The following is a 14,497-nucleotide window of genomic DNA, read 5'->3' as shown; positions in this document are numbered from 1 at the left end:
CCAATAATGTGGTGTTGGAGGTAGATTTCGCCTCAGCAACACGTGTGATGAATCAACTCATCGCCCACTTAGAATGTCACAGGTCCTGGACGACGCATGTGCGCGCGTGTGTGTCAGTGTGCTTGCAGGCATGCATATGCTGTCATCTATGATGAATTAACTCATTTTGTTCAATTTGATTTTCAGTGATTTTCAGCTGAAGACTCTGAGCAGTAGCTTCTTAATGGGCATTTCTGCTGCTCTCATAATCAGACTCCAAATCATCTTGTACAGTATGCGATGGAGCACTTATTAATTTCCAAGTGAAACAATGGTGTTCCACTGTCTCTGCTACATCTTTAACAAGTCTTTCTAGTAGACTGGTTTCTCCTGACGAATCTTAAACACATTATCGCTAGTATCCTCTGTATTAATCACTCTTAACCTGCTTTGCTACCCTATCCATTGAAACTTGTATTTTTAGTTCTTATTTTAAAAACCTTTTTGTAAATATATCACTTAATTTCTAAGGTTTCCTAACATGAAGCTAACTACCAGCCAGATATGTGAGAGGAGGCATAAAAATAGAAATCAGAGTTTCCCTGTGATAAATCTTGTCAGTGCTCGTACCTCGTAAACGCACTGCTCACTATCACACCATCACACGTTATTTTCAGATGTGTTAATTGGGAAAAGAGTCTGGCATATGCATGAATGTGAATAAGAAGCGGAAGCAGTGACGTTTTTATAATCTTAGTAGTAGCTCAAACTTGATTGTAGATTCCACACATTTTAGCACAGACTGATACTGGGATACAGTAATGCCGTGGTTATTAGTGATTAATGATGAATCATCCAGACATGATTCTGAAAGGCTTCCGCGTTTCAGCCACGATCCATATGTGAAGTTCCTCTGGTGTTACATGTTGGATCCGCTTTAACTGTGCTGCTCATTATAAACCAAAGCTGCTTTTATCCATAATCGGTTTCCTGAAATAGATGTCTCTTAGTTTTTATTTGGTTCCTATTCCTTCATGTTTGTTCTAACAGCAGTTGTGCTTTTCGTTACCCATATAGTATAATTTTATCACCAAACCTCTTAACTGCCAATATACAGATCCCTGTGTGTTCCATCTGTGACTGTATTGTTGAATCTAAAAAGTTAATTAAAGTTGATGATGTGCAGTGCTAATATAGGAACACAATATATTTGTTTGTAGGACAATGTGGACCTTGGAGAGCTGATGTTCTCACTGTGCTATCTCCCAACGGCTGGCAGGCTTACCATCACAATTATCAAAGCCAGAAACCTCAAAGCCATGGACATCACTGGAGCCTCAGGTGGGTGCCGATCAACAGTACAGTGTGTCCAATAAGAGGTGGTGTAGGAAGATGAGGTATGCATGCATTAGTGTGTGTATATCTGTTTAATTATTTCTTCAGTCTTAACACCTTTTCTCTTCTCAGATCCATATGTGAAAGTGTCTCTGATGTGTGATGGTCGAAGGCTAAAGAAGAGAAAGACATCGACTAAGCGTAACACTCTGAATCCAGTGTACAATGAGGCCATTGTGTTTGATGTTCCTCCTGAGAGCATTGACCAGATCAGCCTGCTAATAGCTGTCATGGACTATGATCGGTGAGTTACCTCTGTACATTTAGCACTCTCATGTGACATGCCAGCGCATTTTAGAACATTTTAGAGTCTCTGTGGGTGCTGTTTTTTCTGTCCTCCAGGGTTGGGCATAATGAAGTGATCGGGGTATGCAGGGTAGGCAGTGAGGCCGAGAGCCTTGGGCGAGACCACTGGAATGAGATGCTGACGTACCCACGGAAGCCAATCGCACACTGGCACCCGCTCATAGAGGTATGGCCTGCTTTGTGTACTAGGTGTTTTAAATTGAAGATACACTTGATAAAAGTCTTGTAAAATAAAGCAAAAATATAATTATTTTTCATGAGGATACTGGAATATTTTCTTAATTGTAATGACATCTCTTAACATAGCACTAGACATAACTTAGAAACCACAAAGTCCCTAATGAGGCGGTGGATGAAAGGTTGAACAACCATAAGCCATTTTTCAGTTGGTCCTGAGGGGAGTAGAAAGGTGTCCATCAAATTTTATGGCCATCAATCGAATTCTTTATCATAAATGGTTACAATGTAGAGACATTTAACTGTTAAAAGAAAATATCAAGGCTCAGTGTGGCTCAATCTACAATAATTTAGATATACAATGACAGCTATGTATAGGAGAGAAGGCACTGGACTGTTTGAACCGGATTGATGTTTCAATCATGTGGAGTGAGAGGTTCCCTAAAAAGTGGAGATGAAGTGTGCTGTTTTAAGAGCAACGGCCATGTGCAGAGTAACTGCAGCAGGATGAGGCACACCATGGGTATGGGGTATGGTGTTGAGGCAAAAGTATAGAGAAGGTCAGCTGTTGCACTGTTTTTGTGGATCTACAGAAAGCATATGATAAGATGCCAAGAGAGGAAATGTGATACTGCTTTAAGAAGTTGGGAGTTGCATAGAAGTACTGTATGTGAGGGTGGTGCAGGAAATGTATGAGGACAGCAGAACAGTGGTGAGGTGTGCGGTAGGTGTGACAGTTGTTTTTTTTTTTTGAAACAAAAAAGTGAAGATAAACTGAGGAGAGATTGTGAAGGTAGCGTAGTTAAAATACCTGGGGTCAGCCATTCAATAAAACGGATAATGTGCAAGAGAGATGAAGTAAAGAATGCAGGCAGGTTGGAGTTGGTGAAGATGAGTGTTATCTCCACCAACTCCAACAGATTTGTGAGAAAAGGATAAGATCCAGATTGAAAGGGAAGGTTTGTATGATGGAAGTCAGCCCGAGATGGTTTGGGCAAGTGCAGAGGAGGGATAGCAGATATATTGCTCAAGCGCTGTTGAAGATGGACCTACCAGGCATGAGGAAAGAGGTAAACCACAGAGAAGATTCATGGATGTGACAATTGTGGACATAAAAATAAGAAGGCTAAGGATAGTGTGAGATGGAGGCAAATGATCTGCTATGGCAACCACTAAAGAAAGCAGCCAGAAGAAGGTTTATACTGTATAATGAGAAACACACATATAAAGATTTCCCCCATACTTCTGATGCAAGGTATAAAAGTTAAGTAGTCACCACAATCATTAAGATCTATCCTCTGGGTACCAATCATTTCTGAACCAAAGAAATGGATAGTCTATATCTGATATGCATTCAGATATTTTACTGAAGAGAGTTTTATGTATTTATGGATTAAAAGTGAGGGAATCACCAGTCAAAGGGATTCATACTCTGGTCCAGAATTTAATATTTAGCTTCTGGATGAATTGACATCAAACAAATGCCATTTGAGCAGGAAAGCTGTGGATCAACTAACTGGCATTGGTTTCCTGACAAGAAAGCTTTTGCCATAGAAAACAATCAATTTAGCATATCAATATTAAGGCTTCTAAGTGGCCATTCACTACTAATGTCTCTATTAGCTTTGATTTCAAATATGGCTTGACTGCTCGTCTCTGACTCGCCATAATATACTGTCCATAAAAGATGGTTTGTACACTCTATCTGGCAAGCAGTAGCAATGGAGGGGGTTGGAGAGCTAAGCTATCAGCTAGTATTTGCTAGCTTTGTTAGCAAGATCCATAAACTTTGTGAACATATCACACAGACAGTCAAGTGCTAGCATTTTTAGTACAAAGGACATGAAGTGACATAATTTGCAGAAAATTTTCATTCAGAAGGCAACAAAAAGACATTGTGCTCGATATGTTTATGCTTAGGACACAGCCTGCCTTGGCACTATGAATTGCATATAAAATATAGACATATATTTTATGAAATTATATGAAACCCATTGATTTGTGAATGCCCATTAAAAACCATATAGTACAGCATTTTCGTCATTGCCTTCCTGGTGTAGATCTGGGGACTGACAGACGCAAATACACAATGCAGTTTTTAAAACATGATTTCATTTGTTAAGCTGCCTGTCAAAGTGAAAGAGGCTAAACACAATGCAATTATATACAATGCAAACAAATTGTCATAAAAAACATAAACATAAGAATCTATTTTGGTAAGTAGAAATACTTTTGATTTAGGACAGCTGGGCTCCTTATATTGTGTGGTAGTCTTATGCTTTAGTTTAACACTGTGTATTTTATGGAGGTGAGTTTTGAACTTTGAAAAGTACCAATTCATGTCCCTTTAAAAAACATTGTTTTTAGTCTTATCTGCTATGTACACCGATTTCTTGGGATTCTTAGAATAAATCTCTAAATTCTTTTCGATTTATTCTTTCCTGTTACTCCTGAAAGGCTCAGCAGTGATTTTTTTAAGATCAAAACTTTTTTTTGTATCAACACTTTGTCTTTGTGTTATTGTCAATTAAACGTAGGCTTCAGATTAGTAGTAATTCATTGCATTTTGTTTTTCTTGTCAATCATTTTTGAAGCTCTGATGCTTTAATTTTAGTTTTTCTATCTCATAATCTGCCTGTGAATGGTTTGCTGCCTCTAAGTTTGAGTGTGTATATTGTAAAATTAAACAAAATTCAACTGCTTTTTGAAAATAACATGCAGGTTGTTAAGTCTCGTTTTACACCACAGTGTCAGTCCCCACTTCTCCAAGTTAACAGCTAAGTGTTGTACTAAGAACCACATAAAGCCATAAAGGAAGCCATCCTAAAATAAAGTAAATGAAGCACTAGCTGTCACACTGTGTACTTTCAGTATTGGTGAGAGGTCAATGACCCTGATATTTCCAACAGTGTTGAGGCCAGAGGAGCTCTTTCACTGTCTCTGAGGCCATTTGTGTAGCACTAACACACCCATCCACACAAACAATGGGCTGTGTCAAACACTCACCAGTAGCATTTCTTGTCTAAGGCCATTAGCAGCAGCTCTGGACTAGAGCAGCAGAGTCTGAGATCTCATCTAATGGCTTATTTGTGTAGAGATCCACACAGAAGACCTAAGGGAAACTGGCTCGGGGGATATTTCACATCCTTGCACACAGTTATACACACATATGTAGCTGAAGCCTATGCATAATATGTAAGCAATGAGTATTCACACATTCGCACAAAATTTATGTTTCAACAAATAAAACTAAACACATCTGACAAGTTGGCTTTCACACTCACACACATGCACACACACGTGGCTTTCACACACACAGACATGTGCATGTCTGTGTGTGTGTGTTTTTCTGACACACACAAACACTTGCTGGTTTCCTGTCCACTTTAGTTTACGGCTTTTCAAAAGTGTTGGACTGACCCGCTGACCACTGAGAGCATTAATAATTCAGCAGCTTGAGCTCTTCGGCCCAGACTGTAAACTCTCTCTCTCTCTCTCACACACACACACACACACACACACACACACACACACACACACACACACACACACACACACACACACACACACACACACACACTGCACACACACAGTTCAGACGTTACTGAGTAGAAAGTAAAGTAAATGCAGAAAGTTGAAAGCTCGGTTGCTTCCACTTTGTCACATGAATGAGTAACTAGATAACAGACATGCACACTGAAGGGGCTGCTCTCATGAAGTGAGGTAAGTGTGTTCCCAAGCCAGCTTTGGAGTTTATATCTCTGGATTTTCAGTCTCACAGGGCTGGCTCAGGTTAAAACATTTCTCCATGGTAGTGTGCACCTTCATTCTGCTCCCGGGCAGGTTCATTTCACATCAAAGAGGACCACATCAAAATCATAACACCAGCTCTCAGATAAAAAGGCTCACTTTGACAGAGTCCAACCAATTAATTATATAGCATGATTTCCATGGGATTTCTGTGAGGAACAAATTTGTGGTTTATGCATTTTTCACATTTTGCACTTGTCATAGCAGTATTTAAAAGAGAATTTACAAAACAAAAGATGACTGGCGCTTAATTCATCTTCATCTGTGAAGCTTTAAACTGCTCCACATAACCAAACATGACACAGTGAGTATTTCACAAGATTTTTAGAAACTCACCCTGTCTGCCTGCCCACCCAGCAGGGTAACAACAATACCCCATCGGCCTTTTAATGGCTTTAATGGGGTAAAAAGTTTAAAAAAAAAAACATGTTGAAGATCTGACTCGGGCTGCTGGGGTCATCATGCTGTCTGTGCAGATGTTTGGAAAGAACCGATTTTGTGTTAGTAGCAGTGGAGTTTATGTCTTGGATGCAGTTTGCACTTCAGTTCAATATAGCACCAAATCACAACACGTTTTATATTGTATGGTAAAGTCCCTTTTACAGAAGCATGTAATGTAAATGTGATTGTTGGAACATGCCTGTTAGACGGAAAATTATGACCTGCACCTTTGTGTTTTGCACTTGGTTTTGCTTTTACCTCCTGGAATGGATTAGGCACTAAAAATACTGGATTACCATAACAAAGATATTGTGGTTTGGGTTGAAAAACATCACTTTGCACTCATTACCATATGGTTTTATATTCAACGTGTTGGGCGTGACAGCCCTGTCTCATGCAGCAGACAAGGGATATAACAAATGGGACTGAGAGCAACCTGTTAAATCTGAGGCTAGTTGACTAACTGACATGACTCATTATATAGATACAGTGGGGCAAAAAAGTATTTAGTCAGCCACCGATTGTGCAAGTTCCCCCACTTAAAATGATGACAGAGGTCAGTAATTTGCACCAGAGGTACACTTCAACTGTGAGAGACAGAATGTGAAAAAAAATCCATGAATTCACATGGTAGGATTTGTAAAGAATTTATTCGTAAATCAGGGTGGAAAATAAGTATTTGGTCACCTCAAACAAGGAAAATCTCTGGCTCTCACAGACCTGTAACGTCTTCTGTAAGAAGCTTTTCTGTCCCCCACTCGTTACCTGTATGAATGGCACCTGTTTGAACTCATCATCTGTATAAAAGACACCTGTCCACAGCCTCAAACAGTCAGACTCCAAACTCCGCCATGGCCAAGACCAAAGAGCTTTCGAAGGACACCAGGAAAAGTATTGTAGACCTGCACCAGACTGGGAAGAGTGAATCTACAATAGGCAAGCAGCTTGGAGTGAAAAAATCAACTGTGGGAGCAATCATCAGAAAATGGAAGACATACAAGACCACTGATAATCTCCCTCGATCTGGGGCTCCACGCAAGATCTCATCCCGTGGGGTCAAAATGATCATGAGAACGGTGAGCAAAGATCCCAGAACCACACGGGGGGACCTGGTGAATGACCTGCAGAGAGCTGGGACCAAAGTAACAAAGGTCACCATCAGTAACACACTACAACGGCAGGGAATCAAATCCCGCAGTGCCAGACGTGTTCCGCTGCTGAAGCCAGTGCATGTCCAGGCCCGTCTGAAGTTTGCCAGAGAGCACATGGATGATACAGCAGAGGATTGGGAGAATGTCATGTGGTCAGATGAAACCAAAGTAGAACTTTTTGCTATAAACTCAACTCGTCGTGTTTGGAGGAAGAAGAATACTGAGTTGCATCCCAAGAACACCATACCTACTGTGAAGCATGGGGGTGGAAACATCATGCTATGGGGCTGTTTTTCTGCCAAGGGGACAGGACGACTGATCTGTGTTAAGGACAGAATGAATGGGGCCATGTATCGTGAGATTTTGAGCCAAAACCTCCTTCCATCAGTGAGAACTTTGAAGATGAAACGAGGCTGGGTCTTCCAACATGACAATGATCCAAAACACACCGCCCGGGCAACAAAGGAGTAAGAAGCATTTGAAAGTCCTGGAGTGGCCTAGCCAGTCTCCAGACCTCAACCCCATAGAAAATCTGTGGCGGGAGTTGAAAGTCCGTGTTGCTCTGCGACAGCCCCAAAACATCACTGCTCTCGAGAAGATCTGCATGGAGGAATGGGCCAAAATACCAGCTACTGTGTGTGCAAACCTGGTAAAGACCTATAGTAAACGTTTGACCTCTGTTATTGCCAACAAAGGTTATGTTACAAAGTATTGAGTTGTATTTTTGTTATTGACCAAATACTTATTTTCCACCCTGATTTACGAATAAATTCTTTACAAATCCTACCATGTGGATTCATGGATTTTTTTTCACATTCTGTCTCTCACAGTTGAAGTGTACCTCTGGTGCAAATTACTGACCTCTGTCATCATTTTAGGTGGGGGAAATTGCACAATCGGTGGCTGACTAAATACTTTTTTGCCCCACTGTATGTGTCAGGTGAGCCACCCCCATTTAATTTTGAAGGGCATTTCCACATGTAGTTCATGATTTCTCAGCTGCGGAGGCTTCCACTTCTGAAAAATCTTCTTATTTAGAAAAACTGCCACAACTTTCAAAGCACATTAAGGTCTGCCAATTAACCCAACAGTCATAGCAAACCTGGATGCAAACCATCCTGGCTTACAGTGCATATTTACTTAGTATGTCAATCCAGTCTTTGGAAGTTTCTAGACTTTCGTTCCCTTTGGTCTTTAACTAAAACTCTCTTTCTCTGTTGTGGTTCAGTGGGTTGGACAAGGAGCGACGGTGAGTGGAAGCCAAGGAGGATCCACCAATTCCCTGAAGACACCACCATCACCATAACCCCACACACACGCACGCACGCACGCACGCACACACACACACACACACACACACACACACGCACCAGTATACTTACACCAACACACACAGACACACACAGATATAGAGCCTCAGGGTGGTAGAACAACGGGCCAACAGACAGTCCTACTTGATGTTAAAACATACAGTACAAATTGTGGCTAAGAAGTGGCTGCAGCAGTGGGCTAACATCAGCTATAAGCCAATACTCAAACTGTGTGTCATTAGATTGAACTAGGTGTTAGTGTGATAAGGCTGGAGCAAAGTCTGATTCCCACTTCCTTTTGTGTCTTCACAACCAAATAAACACTTAACTACATTCCAGCTAAACTAGTACAGTACTTATTGAGCTGTTACTGACAGTATTAACAGATTATCTAACAGATTAAGCTTATGCCTCTTTTTTGTTTATAGGAAAATTGCAGTTTGTGGACCAAAATATTATATTTTTAGGTGAATATGCACAGCTGTGACGGTTGATTTGTGCAAGTGATCAGCTATCGTAGGCAACATATTTGCTCAATAGTAGGATTTAGAAAGGCGAGTTGCAGAATTAGAAAGCATCACTGTTCAGATCAACACATTTCAGCTCTTTTAAAAGTTTTATTTGTTGTGTTGAAGATTCATTCTCATCATGCATTTGGTTATATCTTGTGTTGCCTTTATCACTGGCAGCCAGAGCAGACACGAACAGAGGAGATTCAAATGCAAACCTTAGTTTTACTTCACTGGGCGAAGACGATTTCCTGTTAAGAAGTAAAATTGAAGAGGATTTGATTTGATCCAAGAATTTGTAAAATGTAAGAATGAACATTTTTAGTGCATGTTAAATTGGCATCCTTTTTTTAACAGGGTGTGGTCATAATAAAGGAAACATAAGTTGTCATCGGTGGAAAAAGAGCAGTCCACTCATCTCATCTAAGGCAAATGAATTATGATTGTTTTTAGACATCATCCTGATAACCAGACATAAGTGTCATCATTACTTACTAATGTTATTTGGCTTTACAAGAATTTACAATTACAATTTCAGGACAAACATTAATAACATGAAATAAAAGTTTTACATTAAACTGTATGACTTATGGTTGACACTGTACTCTACTTGGTGTCTCGTCTGTCATGGTTACTTTTGGAAAATGTTTTACACTTTTGCAGATAAATGCTGACTGAAGGTTTTGACTGTTTTTAAAGCTGTTGCACTGGAAACAGCTGTGCGCTTCTGCTGGAAACAAGACTGATGAGCCATGAAAACAAAACATAAACAGGAATCTGTGGACTGTAAGATCTAAAGAAGTTCTGCAGAGCAAAATGGGGTTGTAAACTTCAGTTGTTATTTTCAGTAGCTAAGGCAGGGGTCCTCAACTCCAGGCCTCGAGGGCCGGTGTCCTGCAAGGTGAATGGAAAGGGTCTTTTACAGGAGGCATTACTGCCAACATGAGCTCAGTTTGCTTCAACATGCTGAATTTAGGCGATCTAAATACTCTGAATAAACAGCTGGCTTGTTGTAGTTTGTCTGATTATGTGACTGCTCATGTTTTTCTGTCCCCTGTAGTGATGTCACCATGTTCCCAGATGCTACAAAAAATAAAACCCATGTTGTAACAAATCAGTTATCCTTAGGGACTACACAATGACTGCAGATGTTATTGTGCAACCCCTTTGGGACTCCTTTGTGCCTTTTTAATGTGCTTTGCCATTTTGCCATTCAGTGTTCCAATTTAGAGAGGTGCTTAGAAGACCATAAAGGTGGTAACTCTTAATAATTTGCGAGAAATGAGGAGCTTTTGCAATGAAAGGGGTCCTATAAATTTTGTTTGTTTGTTTTCTGTTATATACAGAATATACAATAGGAGGTGTTTATAATAAAGATGGCCAACATTTAAAATAGTAATCCCTGTGTGCCAAAAGATGTATCTGTTCTTAGATCTGTATGATGTCAGACAGAGGGGATCTCCATAATGTGGTCATTTTAGCACACAGCTCTGACAGTTCAAGTCATTCCTTATGAGGGGCAGCCAATCAGAAGAAATCTGGCTGAAAGGGAGGAGCTAAAAAGGTTTGTTTCAGACAATGCATGAATTGAGATGGTTTTAAAACTTTGATTCATGCAAAGCTACTTTAGTAAAGTCTGATAAAATAAAACAAAGCTGGAAATGAGCATTACAGGTCCCATTTAAGTTAATTGAATGATTCCACAGTGAAGCTGCCCTGTCCCACTGTTATGACACTCAATGTTGCTTTTCTTTAACTGGAACCATACTCTGTGATAGTAATTTAATAAGCCAGTGTTTGTTTGTTTTCTAACTAAAATCTGTTTAATTTCAGATTAATACCAGTATTGTTTATGGCTCGGTATTGGACACTGTCACGAATAACAGTTTCCTCTGTGTTTGTAGGTACCATGCATGCATCATTTTTTTCATGAGTCATTTTTTAATAAATATCTTTTTTTTGTGAGATACTAATCATATTGTAAACACAAGATGTATTATGAACCTAAGGCAGAGTGTGTACATTGTCCATTCAGATGTTATTAATAAATATTTCTATATATAGCATGGATTGATTTATGGGTAGTGTGAGATGCAGCGAGAAGATGCTTCAGAGAGAGAATGAATGAGACAGATATAGAGACGTGTATCCCCCTCAGGCCTTCTGCTAACACCTGTGTTGTGAGCTCTCCCAACAGAGTGCTGTGATTGAAAGACCTATGAAAACCTTGTGACAGACACACTTTCTCTTACACACACCCTCAGTGATGCATTTGCTGCGCTAGGACCTCGCGCTCACTCAAAAGTCAACATTTAAAATATCAACATGTCTGGGTCTGGTGTTCCTCCTCTGAACATTTTTCCAATTAGCAATAATTTGGACACATTAAACGATAGCATATCAAGGCTCCGATTTAATTTTTTTTAAAGACAAACTGCAAAGTGAACATTTCCATATAATTTCAGATTTGCTAGACCAAACAATGATTAAACAGGCCCCATGAGCACTGGAGCCATGTTTTTAATCTTACAAAGTCAAATATTCCAATTTTCATCAGCTAATCGCTTTTTTTTTCTTTCTTTTTTTTTTTAGCTCACAATGCTTTTAATCACTATGCTGTTTCATTTAGGTTAGTGAACTAATTTATTTTTCAAAACAAGCTCTGGTAAAACTATTCTATGCGTGCAGGACACGTTGTGCCGACATCTGTTCACAGTGATTAGTTGTTCTTTAAAAAAAATATCAATGCCTTTAAATCCATCCATCCATTCGCTTATCCTTTTCAGGGTCTCGCGGGGGGGGGGGGGCGCTGGAGCCTATCCCAGCTGTCATAGGGCGAGATACACCCTGGACAGGTCGCCAGTCTGTAGCAGGGCCAACACACAGGGACAGACAACCATTCGCGCTCACATTCACTTGCACATTCACACCTAATGGCAATTTGGATTTTCCAATTAACCTATCCCCACAAGCTGCATGTCTTTGGATGGTGGGAGGAAGCCGGAGTACCCGGAGAGAACCCACGCAAACACGGGGAGAACATGCATACTCCACACAGAAAGACCCCGGCCTGGTGTTGGAATTGAACTAAGGACCTTCTTGCTGTGCGGCAACAGTGCTAACCACCGTGCTGCCGCCTTTAAATCCCTATTGCAATAATCTGATCTGTATATCTCACTCAGTAAGCGGTTTGATGCTGCCTCAGTTGTGTGTGGAAATAATGTTGTTATCCATCTGCCCAAGGTTGAGTTTTGTCTGTTGTAAGATGAGCAGTTTTGACTGGGGAGATGACGTCCAGGTTCCAACTACATTTGCTGGAGTTATTGCAAGGTGCTACCGCCAGCAGTTACCGTCAGTATGAAAAAGTTATTTCAGGCTATTGTAATTTATGAACAAATTATTCGTCTTGTGCATTTGTTAAAGTGGCAATATTTGCCACAGCAGCTTTATGCCTGTCTATCATGAAAATATAATGATCCCTAAACCCTGCGTCGTGATTATAGTCCCTCATAAACTCAAACTTTCATTGGTCTCCTCTGCCACTCCTGGATTCATGTGCAGGTGTTTCATTTCCAGTTATCCCAGCAACTGCAGCACAATCTGGCAGCTACGGTTAAGATTCTCTTGGTGGCAGCGACATTCTCCAAAATGGAAACAGCTTTCCACATTAACCCAAGATGAGTTTTTGAGGGTGAAGGAAGTTGTCAGTGTCTTCCTACAATACCACAAAGCTGTATTTAATTTTATTGAAGCCTAAATCAAAACTTTACCACAGAATTTTATAACATGGGCACTTGAAAGTGGCTTCCTGGAGGTTCAAGTATAAGCCTGTTATAGCCAAAGCAGTCAGCATTTAAAGGACACTTTAATATCATCTAAACTGGGGGAGCTGCATCCTGTAAGTCTTCTTTCTCAGACTCTATCGTTTCATTCTTTTGCAACTATTTCTAAAAAAAATATGAAAGAAAAAATTGTCCACAAAGTGTGTAAAATTACCCCCTGTTGGAACTATTTTTATATGTTGTTTACAAGAAACCATGGCTGTGTCCAATGGTAAAATTCTATTTTGTTCTTCACAGAAGAAAATTCACATAACAACACAGGGAGTCTCTCCTTAGATCAGCCTGAAGGTAGTTTATTTTAAGCATTTGGGGAAAAACACGGCTAAAGTTGTTCCTTTTCTGGTGAGGCTCTCAAAAGTTTCAAATCAATTTAGAGCTGTAGCTGGAGTCGAGAGAAACCCAAACAGACGTACATCTCATTAGTGTGCCAGTCAAGTTTATTGTGATGCTTCTCACGCTCAGATCATTACTGCCATGATTTGATTTCCCCCTCCTTTTTTTTTTAACTTAATCTGCCGGTGTTACAAAAGCCCCTGCATAATTAAAAAATAAATAACACGCAATAGTTGATATCTATTTATGATTACATCACCTGAAGCCACTTTATGTTTCAAATAATTTGACTGTAACTAAGACTTTTCATGAGATAGCCGTGCAGTAAAGGATGTCATTTGCTGTGGGACCTGATCGATCTTATCTCTGTGTGTCAGGGATAATTATGAATTCTAAATAATTACTGTAGTAATTGACAATTTTTACCAACTCTCTGACTGTGGAGACACTTATATCAATCCTCCTGCAGTGTGATGGCTAAACAATTTACTAAACTCTGTTATGACGTACAAAAACCCCAAACATTCATTGGCACAAATTATGAATCACTTTCTCTGACAAGTAAGTATTGCATTACATTTGAGAAAAGTAACGAGTAATGTGTAATAATTACAAAGAAGAAGAAGAAGAAGAAGATGAAGACACAGATTGCACTGAGACAGAGAAAGGGTTTCCTGCAGAACCCACTGCAAAAGCAAACACGTCCCTACTCAATTTTAATTAGTTTGCCTTAATTAATCATGTACAGTAGTTTATAGAAGGACTTTTGCTTACATTGAGTTATCTGTTTTATCTGCCTTTGTGTTGATGTGTGCATATTTATTATTGCTATTATGTGCTTAATTTTTCTGAGGGCAGAATAAGTGTGCAATGCAAGTATCTAATGTTTAACCTCAGTTCCTTAAATTAGCAGTGCTGTGATCAATGACGCCTGGTCAATGTTTGTGTTCAGGGATATTAAAATGTTAATTAAATCTGTGTTCCTGTAAGTGTGTGGTGTTCGGGGCACAAGAATGTGACAAAAATGTATCTGAGTCGCACAAAATCTCAATATTGTGTACGAATGTCTACTAATTTAGACCACTCACATTTTCTTAGCATATTTATCATAAAATGCGCTAAAATAAGAATTCAAGTGTGTAACTTGCGTGTATACGATGACATTTCCATGTGATTTTTCACATGTAAGAACAAGTACAAGTACTATGCACTTCCTAAGTTGTCATTCATTATTGTGATTGAAT

The 14,497-nt window shown here is 39.7% G+C and overlaps 1 protein-coding gene across 1 annotated transcript in view; it reads left to right on the top strand.

Moving 5' to 3' along the window:
* Nucleotides 1-11,141, top strand: part of syt9b (synaptotagmin IXb) — a 63,150-nt gene extending 52,009 nt beyond the window's left edge. Inside the window, exons 5-8 of the mRNA XM_004569377.2 lie at nucleotides 1,200-1,320; nucleotides 1,447-1,618; nucleotides 1,717-1,846; nucleotides 8,488-11,141. Coding sequence (XP_004569434.1) covers nucleotides 1,200-1,320; nucleotides 1,447-1,618; nucleotides 1,717-1,846; nucleotides 8,488-8,565 — 501 coding nt within the window. The 3' untranslated portion in view covers nucleotides 8,566-11,141. The remainder of the gene's footprint in view (nucleotides 1-1,199; nucleotides 1,321-1,446; nucleotides 1,619-1,716; nucleotides 1,847-8,487) is intronic.
* Nucleotides 11,142-14,497: the final 3,356 nt, after the last annotated feature.

This window comes from Maylandia zebra, linkage group LG7 (assembly GCF_041146795.1).
Source record: "Maylandia zebra isolate NMK-2024a linkage group LG7, Mzebra_GT3a, whole genome shotgun sequence".
In the NCBI taxonomy this organism is placed as follows: Eukaryota; Metazoa; Chordata; class Actinopteri; order Cichliformes; family Cichlidae; genus Maylandia; species Maylandia zebra.
Note: the sequence above shows the minus strand (reverse complement) of the source record. Positions and strands in the feature narration are given on the sequence as shown.